The following is a 21,810-nucleotide window of genomic DNA, read 5'->3' as shown; positions in this document are numbered from 1 at the left end:
CCATTAGGAGTCCGGGCCTCATGGGAGGGAGTGTAGGAGCAATAGGCAAGAGGGATGTGTTTTTACTCCAACCGTTTACTCAGTTCTTGAGTTAATATATACACATATACATCATACACATGCACACACATATGATAAGAAACTGTTGCCCCTTCCAGGAAGAAATAGTTCCATCTCCTGCCCCTTGGGGCTATAACTGACTTTTCTAGATACATACTTTTTAGAGATAATTAGGCTGAAGACATTCCCAATAATGTTTACAAGTTTAAGCTGAATCGTTTTGAGTGAAACAGATACTTCCTAAATAATTAGATATATAGTCATATTGCCAACAAAATATTGTGTGTGTGCATGTATGTAGTTTATAACTTTTCTCATGCCTAAGGCTACAGAAACTTAGATATGAGCAATGATAGTCTAATTGATAAACTTCCAGTTAAAGTAGCATTGGTTTGCTCCAAATACAGACCACTGATAGAACTGCTATGAAGGTGGGGGGGGGGGGATTAAAACGGTCTACTAACAGCACACCTGTGAAGACAGCTGCACGTGCTTGCAAAGGAGAGTAGAGTCGGATGCGACGAGAAAGCTGCCCCACAGAGCCACTTTGCAGCCGAGAAGCTCTGAGGTAGTTACAGCAAAAGAGAGTTCAGTTCCTACTTGACAGAGAAAGGAAAAAAGGAAGGGGAGGGAGACGGGTAGGAGAGAGGGAGAGAGAGAAAGAGAAATAGAGACTCTCTACTTCCTTCAGATTGCACCTGAGAGTGCAAATTCCAAAGCGCAAGAAGACAGACATCTAATAGTAATGAAAATAGTCAACAGATTCATCATTTGGAAGATGAACTTACTCCAGGTGAAATTAAAACACACACACAAAAGCTGAAAAAGACTGAGGCTACTAGCATCTTTGGAGATAGAAATTAATTAATATTACCCATAGAGATAGCTAGAAATTGTGAAACAGAAATAGACAGAAATGGAGTAAGAATGGGTGAGTGTAACAAAGAAACAATAAAAATACTAGAAACAAAGAGTCAGTGAAATAGGGATGTTACAGGAAGAAATGGTAGCACTCATCACTTCCTGTCTACTGTGAGCAAGCAACTTCTACTATGCATGTACCCCTGCTGACCTGATGCTCTTCCTTACCACCATTCCAGAAGCAATAGTGCCAAAGACCATGAACTCAAACCACTGAAACTCTAAAGACTATGCCCTTGAAGTTTCAAATGGGAGTGAGGATTCCGTGGCCTCGTGGCAAAGACCTTGCTTACATTTGTCCATGACCTGAGACATCACGGAGGCAGAATTTTACAGTGGAGGTCTGAGATGGCCATGAGGATTCACACTTGTAATTGCAGCTCTTAGGAGACTAAGTGGAGGGGATTGTGAGTTTGAGGCCAGCCTGGGCTACAAAAACAAAGCAAAATCCCTTTAAGTATGCAGAACAATTTGAAACATAGACTAGGCTTGTAAGGAGGAAAGGAAAGCCTGAGATTAAAAAAAAAAAAAAAAAAAAAAAAAAGCTAACGTAGAATCTAGAATAGGAATCCAGTGTTAAAGTTTGAGCTTGCGTGGGTGCATGCAGTTGTCAGGCCCAGCAACATAGACTTCTTGACATAATAGGTTTTGCCTATCAAGTTGATAAGCCCTAGGACAAAATGAAGATAAGGAATAAAGTGGAGAACCCATGCAAAGCCAGCATCTACTTTAGTGAAAAAGCAAATTATGGAAACTAACTATGCATCCCATAAACTAAGATGTATTGGTTTTGTCTCTGAAAGGATAAACTTTTCTTGTGAGAAGGAAGGCCCCTTTTGACAACCATAAAACAGACAATCATGCCATGGTGGTGTGTATCTGGGATCTCACCCAGCATTTGGAATACTGATGCAGGAGGTTGTAATTTTCAAATCTATTGACAGTTTTTACTATAAACTTACATTCATTTTAATGACTTCACTTTTCAAGATTGTCTTTTAAATTCCTGACATCAGTGATTTGTGCTTTTGCTTTAGACTTTCTCAAAGACTTGTTAATTTGATTAGACTTTTGAAAAAACTGATGTTTTTATCTTCCAGCTTATTCATTTCTACTATTTCTGTGCTTCTACCTATCTGTCTATCTATCTATCTATCTATCTATCTATCTATCTATCTATCTATCTATCTATCATCTATCTATCTATCATCTATCTATCATCTATCTCTCCTTTCTTCTACTTTTCACTTTAATTGCTTTTTTTTAACCTCTTGAAGTAGAAACTAAGATTATTAAAGTCAATCTTTATTCTTCAAGTATGTGTTTAAGGCTATTGAATTTCTTCTAATCAGTTTTAGGTGTCTCCTACAAGTTTTGACTTTTTATTTTTTATTAATATGCATTTTAAAACACTAACTACAATTCCTTCTATTAATACTTTTATATATAATTTTCCAGACATTTTTCTCTATGTGAATTCATACATGCTCATGGGTAATTTAGAAGATTACTGCATACTTTCAAAATATTTAGGTCTTGTCTAATTTACTTCTAGTTTGGTCAGAAAACTAGCTCTATTAGTGATCTCAGGTTGTAAGAACAAACTACCATTGTGAGGCTGACTTAAACACTAGAACTTTGTTTTCCCGTTGGCTAAACAGTGAAAGGCAAAAGCCCGTAGGGTCTGGCTTATGGAGAGCATTCTCTGCCTGGCCTTTTGACCCCTGATTTCTCCCTATGTCTGCAGACGGTAGGGAGAAAGGTACCCTATACCTATTCTCACTCTAATTACTCCTGAAAAGCCTCATCTCAAACCTCATCCTATTGGAAGACAGTGCTTCAACATGTCAATCTTCGTGGAACACAGATATCTTCACTAAGATGTTTCTATGCAGTTGTGATTTCCACTTTTATCCAGGACTTAGAATATATATTCAAATGTCAAATTCTTTTCTTTCTATATAGTCTCTGTGCCCAAGATATTTTTTCGAACTTCATAATATTCATTAAAATATTTCAATTCTATTTTTTACTTTGGAGAACTAAACATCAAATGGGATTGACAAATTCCTTGAAACTTTGTAGGAATTCCATGGATAACTAAGCTAATAGAGTCTTGTCCTTGAACAAACATTTTGCTGTTTTCTAGAAATCTATTTCAAAGATATTTTCAAATAAATCATTAAATAGAAATAATTATTTCCTATACCTAGCAGTTCATGTTACATGTCCATTATGTTAGTAAACTTTCCAACACTTTAACAAATACCAGAGGCAACTGATTGATAAAGGGAGACCTTTGATTTGTTTGACAGTCTGGAAGGTGTCAGTCCCCACCGATGGGCACTCTGCTCATAGGTGCCTGTAGTGGCTCAGTGCATCATGCTGGGAGGATTTGGTAGAAGAAGCCCAGGCACCTCATGGCAAAAGACAGAGAAGACAAGGGACTGGAGTCCCACCCCTCCAAAGACATGCCCCCAGTGACCTAAAGCTTCCCACTGACCCCCACCCCTTAAAGGTTCCACAACCTGAGAGCAGTGGCAGGCTGGGGACTGAACCTTTAACACATGGACATTCCAACCTGCTTCTTATTCTACTGTTATGCTTGGGATGTTAGTTCTGAACTAGCAAACTTCCTTTCACTAATAAAACGTTTGTTCTTCGTATCGTATCACAAGTACTACTGCTTTTTTTTTTCATTTTCCCCTAGAAAAGTAAACATGTTTGTTACAGAAAAAGAGAAATGAGAAAGTTGAAAGTTGCATTTAAATATATATGTTTTTTGAGTGAACTTGTTCTTCTCTGGTAATGAATGCCTATATGATGAATGAATGTAATAAAAGGCAGAAAAATACAAAAAACAGAAATGCTGTTACTCAGACCTCAGTGGTTGTGTGCTTAACTGGTTGTATGAAAAGCTTTTGGTTTAATAATATAATCACACACACACACACACACACACACACACACACACACACACACTGTACTGTATATAATTACTCTATGTCCACTTTAGCATTTGATGACTAGCTGCTGCATCATAGGTTTGTACCTCACTGCTAAATATGATTTTATTTCACTTTATGAAGTTCATTATTTTTCTTTCTTGCCTTACAAAACACCCTGGAACCAGCATATTTTTTTAACATACATCTTAAGCATTTTAAATGGTTTGCTCCTGCTGTAGCTCCGTGGTAACTAGTAAAGAATTCATGTTCCCTAAAAATCAAATGTCTACAAGTAAATACAACCATAATATACAACATTTCACTAATCAGATGGGCAAATACTTTTAAAAATGGCGTTCCCCAGCACTTTGGGAAATGGGGCATATAAGCTCTCCGGGTGAGGGTGTACACTGCAAGAGTCTTTGCTGAAGTGACTTGGAAATATGAATTTAATGCAGCTGCTGTAGTTTTCATTTTTCCAGCTGTTTCACAAGGAAACTTGTTTTTTTCCAAGATCTTATTAGAAAGGAATCACTTTATATATATGCTGCAAATCCAGTCCTAACAGAAAGGAATTTTTCTCAAGGATATTACAAATAACGAATCCAGGTGCCCTGAAGATTTCCTGAAGTGTGTTTGTAAGCATTTAAAACCTTTTTTGGGGCCTCTATAAATCATCTTTGCCTCAGGACTCAAAACCGCATCAAGGTTTTATTTTTGATGAATGGCGGTGGCAGGGCAGGACGGGGGAAGCATTTTGCTCCCTGTCACTCAGGATCTTCCCAAACAAATGAGCTCTTTAACTGCTTCCCTGGCATTTCTTCCCTTTAAATGTTGTGTTTCAATCACATATATTCTGGGAGATGCCACAGTGTGGAGCCTGTACAGAGTTATCCGATCTAGAGCAGTGGTTCTCAACCTTCCTAATACCGTTACAGTTCCCCATGTTGTGGTGACACCCCCTCCATCAAAACATCATTTTGTTGGTTCTTCATAACTGTAATTTTTCTGCTGTTACAAATTGTACCATAAATATCTGACATGCAGGATATTTGATATGCGACTCCCGAAGGGCTGCGACCCACAGGTTGAGAACTGCTTTTCTAGCAGTCCAGAGAGGAGCTTGTGTGCTTGTCGTGTTTTGCCTCATTTGAAGCTTCACCTTTTCCCAGTCGCTTTTGCCTTTTTCCTCACCTGGCTTTTGGTACAGATGGCACACGGGCTCTTGGGGACCCTGCTCAGCTACCTGCGGCGTTGGAATCCAGACCCGAGATGTATACTGCCTACATCCTGAGGAATCTCCAGCCCCTCTGGAGGAATGCAGAGATGAAAAGCCTCATGCCTTACGAGCATGCAATCAGTTTGATTGCCCTCCTAGCTGGCATATTGAAGAGTGGCAGCAGGTACAGAAGCCTGGCAAACCATGTCCCATTCTGCTTATGGCAATGGCGGGAGCCCTGCTTTGCATTAACAGAAAGTGAGGCCACTGCTTCACAGTCTCTTTTCTTAGTGTTCCAGGACATGTGGTGGGGGAACCCAGAACCGGAGAGTCACCTGTCGACAGCTGTTAACAGATGGGAGCTTTCTGAATTTGTCGGATGAATTGTGCCAAGGACCCAAGGCATCTTCTCATAAGTCCTGTGCCAGAACAGACTGCCCTCCACAGCTGACTGCTGGAGACTGGTCAAAGGTAAGAGCCATTCTTAACCCCTTCCTCTCTGCTCCTCCTTTGTTTCAGCTGCTAAATATTTCCCAAAGAGGTTCCGACCAGCACTAGTGAAAAACTGGCATAAAGCCAGGGCATGGCCACTCAGAAGCCGGTTGTGAACCTGGTGAGTACATGGAAGATGTCCTCCTGCTCACATTCTCCTTCTTGCTCACTCACTTGCTCTGTCTCTCTAGGTGTGTGTTTGTGTCCCTCACATGCACACAGCTTATAGTTAAAATGGACTTGCCCTCAGATGTTTCAATTTTTGGATTCTTTATTTCAAAACATTTTCAAATATTTAAAAAATTTTTAAGCATGTGTGTGTGTGTGTGTGTGTGTGTGTGTGTGTGTGTGTGTGTGAGAGAGATATCCCTGGGCTGGAGTTACAGGCATCAGTGAGCCACCTAACATGGGTGCTGGGAATGGAACTTGGGTCCTCAGCAAGAGCAGTATGCCCTCTTAACCAATGCGAGTCTCTCACCCTGCCCCCAACTTCTTGATTCTTTATTACAAAGTCCAAGAAACTTGGTTGGGTGTTTCTTTCACATTTTTAATCTTTACCTTTATAATTGGTATTTGGTGGAGCCAAGGAAATAGATGATTCTGGATCCAGATCATTCTATCAGTGTTATCCAATGGATAGGCTGTCATTGACCCCACATGTTATTAACTCTTTATAATATGACAAGTATTAACTTACAATTGCTCATTCTAAATTCAATAGTCCTATTTCATAGCCTTACATGCTTGGTCACTTAAACAACGGACATTTACTGAACACTACTGTATTGATTGCTAGAGGCACCAGGAATCAGAGACACCAAGAACAGTTTTAAATGAATTCACACTTTAAGAAGGCAGGTAGATGAAATAAGACTCATATTCATGTAGGGGGAGCCCAACATAGGTGCCATACATGCATAACTGTGGGAAGTGTGGAAGCCTCTGTTCCTTCTTCAGTGCTGGGAACGGTTTTAGAGGATGTGGTTTTAATACTGAGTTTGAAGAAATGAGGGCAATCTCTGTGGTAATGATCAAAGGGTATTCCAGATAGTGTGTGACTTTTGAGTTTATGAGTCTCCTGGGACTTGAGAACAGGACTCATGATGGAAGCGGTGGGAGGTGAGATGGAAAGCCAAGGATGTAACCAGATGGGAGAAGATTTAGGTTATTCTTGTGTATCCCCACCATCCTCAAAAGTATGGCAGAAACATTTGAATATTCAGAAGCTAAGACAAACTGGCAGCCTTGATCATGTGTTAGAGCAAGAAGACATGGGAGACAGAGAAGCCATAGAAGGTAGAGGTTGGATTCAGATGACTGGCAGATAAGGAAGCTGTCAGTGTAGAAAATAGTAGACAATGTTTTTCTCGTTGATAAGAAATGATTCACTTAGATAATTCCCTGTATATCTTGTGCACACTTAAAACTAGCACAACTGGAAATGTCTATGTAAACAGCACGAGTCAAGTGAAATACTAAATGACAGTCTTACAAATTGTCCTCTGGAGCTAGGAGGCGTTAATGGGAGGATTAAGTGTGAATGTGATCACAATACATTGTATGAGACTGTCAACAAATTAATAAAAATGTTTTAAGTATAGTTTTGAAAGAGACTTTGTTGATGTAACAGACACATTCGACATTAACTTGACAGTGAATGAGCAAAAAAGAGGGAAGTTTTATAGCTCTGTCCTAAGAAGTTAATGGATTGTGTGGAGCTGATTATAAAGTTAGCTAGAGAAAGAAAAACATATTCAGAAGGTGATGTAAGAGGAAAAGAAAATGGATTTCATTTTGAAACATGAACAGCTTGAGGGTCTGTCTAGGTCTTGATAAAGAATTGCAGCCTAGGTGAGATTTGTGCCAAAGTTGTGAATGTAGGACTCATCAACCTCTAAGTGGTAGCTGCAGTCCAAGATGACAGATACCCTGACATCTAAATGTATTTTGTCAACAGCTCCTTTTAAATCATTAATAGGTTTTCAAAGAAGCAAAATTATGGCAGCAGCACTATTGTCTAATATCTTCTAATCCCTCATTTAAAAAAAAAGACCATGAAATAAAAATAAAACAATTAGGATTGCAAAGGGAAAGGGACACGGGTAATTGTCATATAAGTGACACAGGGGCAAAGATCAAACCAGACACAATAGCAGAAACCACAAACTAGATGCTGAGAAGGAAGAGAAGAAGCAGGGCCATGAGCCATTGGACAGGGAAACCAACAACACATCCCCAGACAAAGGAGTGACCCCACTCTGATTAGAATTCTGAATAAAGTGAGTGGAGGCCAATCAGTGAACACACGAGAAGGGTGTGAGTGAAGAATGACCACACAGGCCTCCCACAAATCCTCAGAGAATGTCCTGGAAACTCACAGAAAGGAGGGTGACATGGGATGAGGGAGAAGAGAATGTTCATTTCCTTGATAGCGTCCAGGGACACAAACCTCAAAACTGTGGCTAAACTGTAGACTACATTTTAGCACCAGGAAGCAGAAGAGGGAGTTCTCACCATGAAGATGATAAATATTCTGAAATACTCTATTACCTCACACTCCTGTTCTCTAAAAGCACAGAGAGCTAACGATTAATTTATGTGGGAACATCAGCACACTGCAAAGATCATGACAAGGTAATAGTACCCGTGCACAGCAGCATAATAAAAACTTTGGCCTTGAAGCACATGAAAATATATCTTAATACTACAAAATGAGCTGAAAGAAACTAAGAAAACTATAGAAACAAATGAAAATATAAAATCTATAGAACATGATAAAAGAGTGTTGCAAAAAGTTAGTTAATGGGGTGCAGGAAAGAACTGAAAAACTAAGGGAGAGTTTCTTTTGTTTTGTTTTTCAAAATTTATTCTAAACTAGAAAGGACTCAGAACCGACTAGACTTAGATAATGTAATTACAGAGGTGTGCAAAAATCAAGCAAAAATAAAAATGATTCAAGTGAAAATGATAGATATAAAAAGTAGAGAGAAAATAATCTAATAAATGCAAAGTCCCAAGACAGAGAATCATCTAAGAATAGAATAGAACAAAAGACTTAAATTGCCCATTGAGAGAGTACTCACTACACCTAGGAAACCTGGTGTAATGACAAACACTGAAAACGATCATTATCACAACACATCTTCCTAAAATGACTGCATTTGAAAGATAAAGAAGTGGTTTTGCACCTGGACAAGAGGATCAAGCTGCTTATTAGAGAAAGAAGATCATACTAGCCTCATATACTCCAACAATACTACTTTGTACTGGAAAACAATAGAGTAACATAATTAAGATCCTAAAGGAATAAAAATGTGAGTGACAGATTTTATACCCTGCCCAACTGACCTTCAGGTGGGAAGGACTTAGACAAATATTTTCCCAGATGCAAGAATTTAGGGCACTTTGTTGCCACAAGGTATTCTTTAGGAATCTGTCAGACATCTACAGTGAAATCACAGAAGTTTCAGGTTGAGGCCTTGTGTGTGACAATTGAGGGCACAGGTTATGTCACCTCTCCCACAGTACTGAACATTCTCTAAGTCTTCTACCCAGAAAAAGGATTTGCAAATGATCCTGCTATACAAAATGAAGAGAAGGTCAAACTTACCCCCATCATTAAAGATGCCTCAGAAAAAAAGATTGATAAGTTTTTTTTTCTTTTTCTTTTTTTTTTTTTTGGTTTTTCAAGACAGGGTTTCTCTGTGTAGATTTGGTACCTGTCCTGGATCTTGTTCTGTAGACCAGCCTGGCCTCGAACTCACAGAGATCTGCCTGGCTCTGCCTCCTGAGTGGTAGGATTAAAGGCGTGTGCCACCACTGCCCGGCTTGATAGTTTTTTAACCACCGTGTTATATGAACAAAATTGGTTCGATGGTATTTAATAAAAAGTTGTTTGTATTTATTATATGGAAATTTTAGTTGTTTATTTTCTGCTAACATGAAAATAATGGCATTTAAAATTTTCATACCTCTCCTTTGGAATTCAACAAGGACAAACCACAAAGAGAATATATGAAAGAGACACTCTTCAGTGAACAATGAAATGGCTGCAACCCCAACTCTAAGTTATGAAACACACTTGCCAAACACCATAAAAATCTGCATCAAAGTGAGAAGGAATGTTTAGTGATGACAAATATTTCCTTGAGCACCAAGAGGGATACAGATTTCCACACGAGTAAGCTCGGACAACCTCAAAGGCCTGTTCAGAGTTCTTTGATTAGAGAGATGTTGGGTTGAGGACCAGGTGCTGTCCCTGAGAGCAGCAGAAACTGTCCTTTCAGTACTGTGGGTGAGCAGGAGTGGGAGGAGAAACCACATTGATTTGCCTCTTCCTGAAGGAAGGATGCCAAAGGTGAAGTGGGGTGAAGGGAGAAATGGAGGCAGCAATAACTGGATTATTACAATGCATCACATAGTTTAAAACCTCTGTCCCTGGTCCCAGCAACCATTCAGATGCTGTCAGTTCGAACAGAGGTGTGGGTAAAGGAAACAACAGATTTGATGACAGGGTCTTGAAGACAAGCCTCGTGAAATGTGTTCGCTCATCCTCGCAGTTTGCTCTGTTCACCAGCAGAGGGATGCTTTCAGAGCACCAGCGTGGGGTTTGTGCCTCCAAGCTACCAGGATAATTTGAAGTAGAAAGACTCAGGGTGCAGGGAAAGCATCTAAAGCAGGTCACACAAGCAACTGATCAAAGTACTCCCCAGAGAAAGTGGCAAGCAGGTTCTGTATTCCCAAAGAAGGGGGAAAAAGGCTGAAACGTGAGGTCTGAGATTTTTATGGTGGTTGGAAGAGAATAGAAAGAGGCGGAAAAACAAAAGGAGCTGTTAAGATGAGGCAAGGACAAAAATAAAGCCTGTTTTGAATTGCTGTTGGCTTATTTTGCATTTAAAAATTTTATACAATGTATTTTGAACATATTATTTCCCCCGCTACTCTTCCCAGATCTTACCCACCTCCCTACCCACCTAACTTCATGTTCTCTCTCTCAACCCTCCCCAAATTCAAAACAAACTTAAAAAAAAAAAAACAAGTTAAAAAACAAAAAGTCCCTAAAACCCCAAGGAGTTCATTTTGTGTATGCTATCTGATACATATATGAAATCAATTCAAATGGAATCACCATATAATGCCAACTAGACATGTTATGTCAACACATAAAACCTTCAGTGCCAAAGGGGTCCCATAGACCTACTCCCCAAGCATCACAGGTTGTTGCCAAGGCTATTAGTTATTCTCCATAACCTGATGATAAGCCCTACTGCTAAAGACATAACTGACTGTCATCGAACATGGAGCGATTGAGCTGGTACCCAGCTGGAAGCCTCACCCCTCCCGACTAGCATTCGTGGTGTTGGAAGATGCCTTGCATGCTGCTGAAGAAGAAAAGTAAGCATCGATATCACCCAACCACAAACCCTGTGCGTTACAACAGAGACGTGCCAGCAAGTTATACTGGCGCAATAGCAGAACAAGCCTTATGAGAGTAACTAACCAACCACTTTGCTTCAGATTTAAGGCCCACTCTACGAGATGAAGCCTATACTTGACACTTCTAAGGTGGACAAGAACTTGGGACTAGGTAGGTCATGGGCTTTAGGGAAAAACCTACTATTATTTTGTTTTTATCTTCTTTCTTTTTTTTTCGAGACAGGCTTTCTCTGTGTAGCCCTGGCTTTCCTGGAACTCACTTTGTAGACCAGGCTGGCCTCAAACTCATAGAGATCCACTTGCCTCTGCCTCCCAAGTGCTGGGATTAAGGGTGTGTGCCACCACTGCCTGGCTACAACTATTATTCAGCTATTACTATTATTCTGCTAAAGGAACATAGCAACAAAACAATGTATTGTTATATCCATAGGTCATTGCCTCACTCAACCCTTATCAGAGAAGCTTCTTCTTGCAGTAGATGGGAACTAACACAGAGACCCATACCTGCACAATGTGCTGGGAATGAGAGACTTTAGAGGACTCAGCTCTAAAAGGGATGTCTATATTTTGAAACTTTATGCGCATATATTAATCATTTTATATATGCATTAATAATAAGCATATGCAATAAAAATTGTACAAAACATAATAAAGTTCAAAAAATAAACAAAAACCAAACAGAAGCCGGGCGGTGGTGGCGCACGCCTTTAATCCCAGCACTTGGGAGGCAGAGCCAGGTGGATCTCTGTGAGTTCGAGGCCAGCCTGGTCTCCAAAGCGAGTTCCAGGAAAGGCGCAAAGCTACACAAAGAAACCCTGTCTCGAAAAACCAAAAAAAAAAAAAAAAAAACCAAACAGAACCAAAGGTTGCTTCACAAGCAATAACAATAAAATAAGTTATTGTGATTAGAGAAGTGATACACAGGCTGGAATAGATGGTGTGAAATGATTTGGAAAAGAGCCACCAAGCAAGATGGATGTTGCTCTTTAGGAGCACTGATGGGTATGGGAGGCAAGCAAGCATAATGCCTCAGCAGTGTTTGTTAAGAAGAACGAAACTAAAGGAACAGGAACATATTGAGATAAAATGGAACCATTTAAACATTCCTTTAAAAAAAGTTTATAGCAAATCATGGACTATCATGTGCTAACGAAATACAATGTGGAGAACAGCTGCCCAGGTGCTAACTTAGCTGAAGAGCCCATAGGTCTAAGAGCAGAAAAGAATAGTAGAGCAATGACAAAAGCCCCTATTGGGTCCCACATTTGGCCATGAGCATTCAGCACAAGAGGACAACGGAGCAGGATTTGAGGAACAGAAGGTTGACAGAGTATTCTCTGCATAGTAGACAGGCAACAGGAATAGGTCAGAGAACCATCTAATATGCCTTCGTGATGAACCCAGAGGACCAAAAAGATCATTCATTCACCTTCATTTTTTTAAAAGAAGACCATTATACCAGTTCTTTTCTTTTCTTTTTTAAAAGATTTACTTATTAATTATGTATACAGTGTTCTGCTTACAATGTATGCCTTCATACCAGAAGAGGGCACCAGATGTTATTACAGATGATTGTGAACCATCATATGAGTGCTGGGAATTGAACTCAGGACCTCTGGAAGAGCAGCTAGTGCTCTTAACCCCTGAGCCATCTCTCCAACACCACCTTCATTATTTTTAAAAAAGGAAAGTAAATGGTAAATTCTTTAAATATAAAATTAAAACAAGCCAACTAGCCATTGATAGTGCAGAACAGACTGTAAAGACTGCAAGTCTTGACGTCATCGTGATGACGTAATGGGAGCTAACTGGGAATTGGAAAGGAGTGTTAGAGGAATGGAAGGGGGCTTACTTTCTTGCCTTGCTTAGCAGAAGGCCCTAGATAGTCTCTTAAGTCAAATATGCCATTAAAATAACGATTCAAGTTTCATGTTTCTTTAATCTTCTGTAATAACTTCAGAGTATTCCTTCTGAAATTAATTATGGTTTTTTTAAAAAAAAAACCAAACCATCAACAGATCCTGTAATTTTATTCAGTTTTTTCCTAATACACTTAATAAATTCCATTAAAGTTTTAGATTAAAACTTCATTACCTTAGATGATTATTGCTGTTATTTTGTATGTAGCAGTTTGGGTCATTCTTTAATGGAGTTTTTCTGTATTAGTCTGCTTTGCATCAGTACAGCAATACACCAAGCAATTAATTCATGAAGGGGAAAGATTTCAGTAGCTCACAAATTGAGGAACTTCAAAGGCACTGTGGCTTTCATGGCTCATCCCTGGGGAGTGTGATAGACAGCAATAGTAAGAGTAAGTGGCCACATCTCAATTCAGGAGCCAGGGAGGACAGGTGGGAAGAGTCTGACAATCTCTTAAGGACATCCTCCCAGTGACCTAAGAGCCTCCTTCTAGATCCCACCCCTTGAAGGTACAGCTCTTCCCATTAGCACCTCTGTAAGAACCATGTCTATCTGTACATATGGATCTTGGGAGACATTCAAATTACACTCAACCATACATGTTTTCTATTTTATTTTGTTCATTGATACATTAAATATGAAGTGTGTGTGTGTGTGTGTGTGTGTGTGTGTGTGTGTGTGTGTGTCTGTCTGTCTGTCTGTCTGTCTATTTATCTGTCTGTGTGGGGGACTGTTTAAGGCAGGTAAGCATGCCTATCTCCTCAAATGTATATCACATCAGAGATATACCATTTCTTTCTGGCAAAAAAAAAAATCTTAGTTTTGTTAAATATACAGTCCATTAATGATACTTATAATCAGCCTACTGGACCATAACACACCAGAACTTCCTGCTCCTACCTCACTGTAACTTAGCACCTATTTATCAACTCTTTCCCCATTCCACCTGCCCCCTGCCCTGACTCTTCAGGGTACAGAATTCTTGTATTGGTATTTGTCATTCTGTGCTGGCTCATTTTGCTTAACGTAATGACCTCCAGTTTCACCCATGCTGTCACGGGTGACAGGATTCCATTTTTCAGGTGTGAATAAGTATTCCATGATATAAATCACAGTCTCTTTATCCACTTATCGGTGATGGATTTTTATGCTTTCATCTTTCAGCTGCTATAAACTACACAAGCGTGGGAAGCAGGCTCCTTTTCAGCATCCTGATTTCATGTCCTTAGGATAAATAACCAGTGGTGGGATGGCCAGAGCACATGGTAGTTCTAGTTTAATTTTTTTGAGGACTTCCCTACTGTTTCCTATAATGGTGGTATTAATTTATGTTCTTATATACCAATGGTAAGGCAGGGTCTCTTTTTTAAAGTAGGTCTATGAAGAGCATCATTGGCATTTTGAAGGGGATGGCTTTAGGTATGTGATTGCTTGGGGTAATATGTACATTTTACAACATCCATTCTCCTAATCTCTGATCATGGGGTCTCTTTCCAGTTTTTGTGTATCCATCTCAATTATTTCCATCAATGTTTTATAGTTTTCATTGTACAGATCTTTTACCTTTTGGTTAAATGTATTGCTAACTACTTAATTTCTGTAGCTGTTATGGACAGGACTGCACAATAGTAATTTCACATATCTGTTTGACATTCTCTACTTATCATTGTTTTACTGTAGAAACATACAGTATAACCACATTAGAGGGCTGAGGAGATGGCTCAGTCACTACAGTTTGTGCCATGCAAGCATGAAAACCTGAGTCAGCTCTCCAGCACCCACATAAAAAACGAAGATGTGGTGGTACACTTTTGTAGTCCTATATGGCGGGGTTGGGGAGGTAGAGACAGTCAGATCCCCAGGCTTGCTGGCCAATCTGTCTAGTCAGTTGTTGAGTCCTGGGCTCAGTGAGAGACAGTGTCTCAAAAATAATGTAGAGGAGAACACTTGTCCTCGGACCTCTACAAGCACATGCACACACACCCACATTCACGTGTGCACATAAGCACACACACACACAGATACACACAAAAAAATAAATCAGGTATCACTTCTAATGTCAAAAAATGAAATCAAAAATTCTACAACAAGCCGGGCGGTGGTGGTGCGCGCCTTTAATCCCAGCACTCGGGAGGCAGAGCCAGGCGGATCTCTGTGAGTTCGAGGCCAGTCTGGGCTACCAAGTGAGTCCCAGGAAAGGCGCAAAGCTACACAGAGAAACCCTGTCTCGAAAAACCAAAAAAAAAAAAAAAAAAAAAATCTACAACAATAAATAATAAACAAAAAACTGTCAGTTATTTGCTAATCACAGAAAGAAGGGAGTGAAGAAAGGAAGAAAATTAGGAAAGGAGGGATTAGTGAAATAGGAGGAGGAGGAGGAGGAGGAGGAAGAGGAGGAGGAGGAAGAGAGGGAAAGGAGAGGAAAGGCGAGAGAAGTTGAGATGAGAAGTTCCCTATGTACTGAAAATCAGCCTTGGAGACTGCTCCCTTGGCGGGCTGTCCCACGCTTGCTCCGTCGGAGTGTTGTCCTGCGCATGCTCAGTCTGACATGCACTATTCTCTTTGCAGTGCTCTGTCACCTGTGGTGTTGGATTCCAGAGAAGAAAACAGGTGTGTCAAAGGCTGACTGCCAAAGGCCGGCGAGTCCCCCTGGGTGAGACACAGTGCAGGGGCCTTCCGGGACTCCCCCTCGTGAGACCTTGCCAGATGCCCGTGTGCAGCAGTAAGTGAGCAGCCGCCGCCATGCTTACATCTTCCTTTCCTATTTCATCCCTCAGCCTAGCTCGACTCTGGGGCTGAAGCAACCCAAGCAAAACTCCAACCTGTTTTCAGCGGTGAACGTTAGAACTGGGGAGACCTAGAAAGAATTTTAAAGAAAGTCCATTTTAAGGAATGTCTGCTCAGGAGCGTACCTTGTAGGGACCAAGCTGAAGTGCTCCTTGGCTTACTTTGCCAGAAGTGTATCTGTACTCACATTATTAAAAGTAGAAGAGCTGAGTATGTGACAAAACGTACTTTAATGTTCGTTTTTATTCTGTAGGAATCAAAACCAGTTGTCATAAAAACACGCTTTAAGTCGATGGCAGATTGGATATCTCGCCAATTCGTTATAAATCACGAAGCTTGCTATGACGTCAGCAGCATGCTTTCAGTCTACTCAAAGGCAATCTGCATGAAGCATGCTCGTGTGTGTGAGAGGATGCGTGTCTACACACTCGTGTGTATGTATCACGTGAGAGGAGCACAACCAGTGAGATCAGGACTGTCGAGGCAGCAGCTGCAAACAGGCAGCAGAAAGGTGTAAAGATGGGAGTGGGGACCCTGAGATAACAGCTTCGGGAGCCAGTCTTTGCTTTGCTTTTTTTTTTTTTTTTTTTTTTTTTTTCACTACAGTTCAGTTCTACATATCAGCCACGGATTCCCTTGTTCTCCCCGCTCCGGCCCCCCTCACCTTCCCCCCGCCCACCCCCTATTCCCACCTCCTCCAGGGCAAAGCCTCCCCCGAGGACTGAGATCAACCTGACTGGACCTCAGTCCAGGCAGGTCCAGTCCCCTCCTCCCAGGCCGAGCCAAGCGACCCTGCATAAGCCCCAGGTTTCAAACAGCCAACTCATGCAATGAGCACAGGACCCGGTCCCACTGCCTGGATGCCTCCAGAGATCCATGGCTAGGCCCCGGGTGGAGCTCCGGGAGTCCAATTAGTGAGAAAGAGGAGGGTTTATATGATCGAGAATTGTTGAGACCAAGGTTGGGTAAAGCACAGGGACAAATAGCCAAACGAATGGAAACACATGAACTATGAACCAATGGCTGAGGGGCCCCCAACTGGATCAGGCCCTCTGAATGGGTGAGACAGTTGATTGGCTTGATCTGCTTTGCTTTTTATTGTCTTCATTAACGTGTAAAACAGCATGCATTGTGTCGTGGAGCCCCTCTGAGCTGGCCTGTAGTGAGACAAAGCAGGGATGAACTATTATCATTTTGCTGTTGCTGTGTATGTGTGTGTTCTTGGTTAATTGACGGTATTTCCTGGAGAAACTCACAAAACAGAGCAATCCAAGCATCAAGTTCAGTTGAAAAGTCGTGGTGTTTGTCGATCACCTCCCACCACGGAAAGCACCTTGCATGTTTGTCTCATGTAGTCTCCCCAGCAAAGCTGAGCGTCAGACAGTATCCTCATGTAGAGACAGGGCATGCAAGAGTGAGGCAAGACCTGAGTTTTAACCGAGACTCCAGGACTGCCAGTTGGACCCTTTGGCCTCTTTGACCACAAGTCTGTCTGACTCTTGAGCCCACGCTCTTAGCTGCTGCTCTCTGCTGATTCATGGACACTAACATTTTTTTTTCTGGGAATACTTTGAGAACATATTTTCAAAATCTTGACATTCTAAAAGCCTGAGATTCTAAGTTTTAAAGCCTCTTGGAAATCAGGAATGTCTGCGGTGAATGGCACAGCGTGGTGTTTGTTTTAGTCACTTGCCTACCTGATTTCTATCGGTGCGACTAGGCTGTAAAGTGCCTTAGAGGAAAATGATATTAATGTCATAACCAGCAGCCGCGTTGAAAATAGACAGAATACTATGTGGGGCTACATCGTGATCATTGGGACACATGATATACAGGATGGGATTATAAATCATTCTGGCATTCAGGGGCGAGAAGAATTTTGCAAGCATTGGGGAGGAAAACCTAACAAGAAAAACAAGGCATTTTTCTTTACCCCACTGTATTCCCTAGCATGTTGACCATGTAGGCCATAGAAGCGACAGGAAACATACAAAAAAAATAGCCAGTCACCTGAGCTGACCTCCAGTTCTGCCACTGTCTGGTCTCAGGTCATCACCCCTGATTGATGGTGCTTGCTTGGCTATGCTGTGATTAGCTCTCTCTGAACATTCATGGACTGTTCTCTCCCCAGCACTACCTCTGAGGGCCAGGTGATGAGCAGGACACTCTCCCATCCTCCAACATGTGTCTGTTGCTGGGTTCTCCCCTCATGTGTTTGCCATTTCAGCCATTCTCCTTAGACATTACAAGGTTCACTAGGGGGATCTTCAAGATACTTTCTATTTTACTATAGAATGCACCAGTAGGTCCTGTCTTCCTTTCCAACAGTTTCCACTACACAGGACAATCAAGTTCCTTATTGATGATCTTTCTGATACATAATATCCCCATCCCCAACCTCAACAATTCTTCCATGCCATCACCATGGCTAGGTGACACCCAGGCTTTTGGCTGTTATGCCCTATTTGCTTAATGTCTCACCTTAATATCTGAGACCTCTGGAGCTTCCACATACCCTGTTATTTCCCAACCTTCTGCTCTTGTACTAGGACTCAGGCTACCTAGCTGGCTTTTCTGGTCATCCACTTAACCAACCCTGTTGCCAGATGTATGCCTTTCTTTAAACCTACAGCCAGAGTCCCTGCTTATCTTTAACCTTAGTGTTGCTTTCAAGTGATTTTCTTGTCTGCTTTTTGTTTCCTGGCTTGAGTTACTGGGATTTCTAAGAATAAATAATGTGACCCTGCCAGTGAGACAGGCATATTTATGCTGTCTAAAATAAGCTGGGCGATAGTGTGAGCTACCTCACGTTTACTAAGAAATCACTACAAATTCTTCAGAGTAGCTATTTTCCCATGACCATGCCACCACATCATTGCAAATGATCTCATCATTTACCCATTGGTGATAGCAAGGCTGCATTTAGTACAACGTACTTTTGACTTTCCTCTCTCCTTCACCTCAAATCCACCCTGCTCCTTCCCAAAACTGGAAAATATATGTTCTTACATAAGCCTAACCTCTCCATAATTGAAGTCTATAGACAAAAGAAGCCAAGCCTGACTGTACTGTGGCCTCTCATCAGTCATCATTTTAGAATATCTGCACTGAACAGTGTCCTGGGTTTAGGTAAAATGCATGTTCTTGGAGAGGTTTGCTTTTTCTTGCTCTTCATTTTGGCTATTTTGGGGTGCACTGGAGTTGGAGGCTGGTAGGAAGGATGTCTTGTGCTACCCTAAAGGCTAGCAGTACACCGTATAGTCTAATTGCACTCCAGCTGTTCACGGGCACACATTCTCTGCAAGGCATCTCCTCAGACTTGGCCCTTTAAAAGTTCAAGTTTTCACTCTGTCATATCTGTCAGCTGATGTTCTTTTCACTTTAGGACAAGCCACACCCTTGACTAGTATTTCTGAGTTTGCAGTTTGTGCCTAGCCCTGTTTGTTAATTTTTAGGCAGTCATTTGTGAACCTTCTGAGGCAGCTCCAGCCACCAGTCCTTTAAGGAGATGCCTGTCATAGCTTGCCTGTGTCACATGATGAGACACTGGCAGGACCCAGCCTCTGAACTCAAGTGAGTTCCTCACACCCAGTGTCAGTCACCTTTCAGACAGAAACACAACTGAGCAGATCTTATTAGAGAAGGAAGTGTATAGGTAAGAATTTGAAGGTGATGGATTTATCACTAGGGGTCATTGGTGGCCTTTTCCTGAGAATATTAGTGTGGTGATAGGAACAGAAGCCAGGCTGGAGTTGGTTAATAGTAAAACAGAAGCAAGTAAGTGGGAGCTGTTCTTTCAGGCTGATTTGGGCCATACCATGGTTATGGGGTCTCAAGGGCATCTTAACTCATTTAGCAAGTCCCACCCACAGCATTCCTGTGGCCTCTGGTCAGTAGCCCTCAAAGAAGTCTAAAGAACATCCAGAAACTAACTCCTCAAATTCTTGACATAGATTCAGATGAGCTTGTCTTGCTGGATTGCCATGCCTAATGGAAGGAGAGGAAACCAGTACCAGCCAAATGGCCAGACTGAGGTCCAGAGTCCAAGAGGGTTCCAGCAGGAAAGTAGGAAGGCTTTAAGGGCTGGGGCATGGCCAAAGCCCATTAAGGAGTGGCAAGAGGAACCAAGTGTAAATTGCAGCCAGGATGGCATGGGGCAGAAATCGGGCACGCTTCCCAGGCTTAGAGCAATGGCAGGAATACAAATAGAGACGGGAGGGCAGGTGTGGAGGTACTGAAGCATGTGCTGTACATGTCCTGGCACCTGGAGTTGGCCTTTATGTCAGGCTGGCTCAAAGACCCAGAAGGAAGACATATAGAAGAAATGGCTTCAAATTTTATAAAAGCCAAAGATGTGGTACCTCATACCCTGAAATAGTGGGAGAGGTAGAAGCCCAGAAGTCCATCCAAAAAGATGCCCTCCATCCCTGACCATGCTGTAGGGTAGATGATGATGCCCTGGTCTCATCGGGCTTGGCCAGTTTTGCAGTGTTGGAATAGTTCCAGATGTGAGAGAGACAGAAAGCCCAAACCAGTCTTTTTTCCCCAAGAGCTGGCCCAATGATAACGCACTCTAGGGGTCTGCTCTGAAGGGACTTACAGGAGAACCAAAGGGGAAATGGGCTGAAGAAATGAAGCCTAGCAGCCTTCTGAATCTTGGGAGTGTCTGACTGCAGGATAATCTCAATCCACCCCCTGGCTCTCTGCTGTCTGAACTGCTCTGTACCCTCAGTGTGAGCAACTGCCAAGGCAGGGCTGGGAAGGGGATGAGTGGGACCATAGGGTTTGTCTCCCATGAATGGGTATGTAGCCAGAGGGGCATCCAGCTTTCATGCTTCATTGGTCAAGTACCAGGTGCTCTACCCAAAGCTGAGCCCTGCCTGTCACCTGAAGGCTTCATGGCCTGCCTTGGACGGAATCAGGAGCTATCAACTCTAAGCTTGGATGAGAGACATCTTGAAGGCTACTGGTAGGCACGTGTCCATATTGGGTCATTGGACCCCAGGAATCAAACTGCTCTGTGGACCTCACACCATTTAGGTATTGTCCCCAGCCTGAGTCATTCAACTAGATAGTTCCCTGTATAGAGTTCTGTGCCACACTAGTCAAAATGCACTCTTCAGTAGAGGACTCTACTGTCCAGAAAGAATCTTTCTCTGCACTTTATACCATTCCTTGAATCCCAGTGTTGGACTTGGCATTGTTCTTAAAGACTGAGTTGCAAGGTATGACTTAATAAGCAAAGTACTATGATACCTGATGCTAAGATCAGATCAAAGTGCTCCTGCCACTCTCTTAGGAAAGGACACGTATGTGGCAGAGATATGGGCAGGATGCTCACAGACAACACACCTGCTCTTACTTATCTCCTCACTAGTAGCAGCTCATCGCTGTCACTCAGTAGAAGAAACTGGGCCAAGAGTGCCTCCCACATCACCCCGGAATACATGAGTTCTCAGTAAAAGCAAGAGAAAAAGCTGGTGCCTTCGGGCACAGGATTGTAGGTATATAACCTTTTGTCAACTAAAGCCAATGGGAACAAATGAAGCTCAGCCCCAACTCTGGTTCCCTTTCACTCTGCCCCATTGTTTCTGGGCTGCTGTTGCCATCTGGAAGCTGGTTGGAGGCATCAAACATGAGAGACAAGTGTGCCTGCTACTGAAAGTACATGTGATCTAAGCAAATGAACTTAACTCTCACACTCGTCTGATGAGTGAAATGCCTACCATCATTCGAATTTTGCAGGCAAGACAGAAACTCAGGGAGACTTATGGGCACATTCTACAGGCAAAGCTGGGATTCAAACTCAGAGATGTCTGGCTTTAAAGCCCCTATTCTGTTATACTTTTCTATTTTTTTCTCTTGCATATTTTTTCTTTATTAAGAAATTTTCTACTCACTCCTCATGCTATCCACAGACCCCCCCTTCCTCCTCCCACCCCCCAAGCCCTCTTTCCCAAGCCACCCTGCATCCCCACATCCCCCAAATCGAGGTCTCCCATGGGGAGTCAGCAGAGCCCAGCACAC

The 21,810-nt window shown here is 42.0% G+C and overlaps 1 protein-coding gene across 1 annotated transcript in view; it reads left to right on the top strand.

Moving 5' to 3' along the window:
• Window positions 1-21,810, top strand: part of Adamtsl3 (ADAMTS like 3) — a 191,076-nt gene that overhangs the window by 122,294 nt on the left and 46,972 nt on the right. The window contains exons 16-18 of the mRNA XM_059269120.1: window positions 5,140-5,332; window positions 5,440-5,619; window positions 15,565-15,718. Coding sequence (XP_059125103.1) covers window positions 5,140-5,332; window positions 5,440-5,619; window positions 15,565-15,718 — 527 coding nt within the window. The remainder of the gene's footprint in view (window positions 1-5,139; window positions 5,333-5,439; window positions 5,620-15,564; window positions 15,719-21,810) is intronic.

This window comes from Peromyscus eremicus, chromosome 1 (assembly GCF_949786415.1).
Source record: "Peromyscus eremicus chromosome 1, PerEre_H2_v1, whole genome shotgun sequence".
Taxonomy (NCBI): Eukaryota; Metazoa; Chordata; class Mammalia; order Rodentia; family Cricetidae; genus Peromyscus; species Peromyscus eremicus.
The sequence above is the reverse complement of the archived record's forward strand: the minus strand, read 5'-3'. Positions and strand labels throughout refer to the sequence as shown.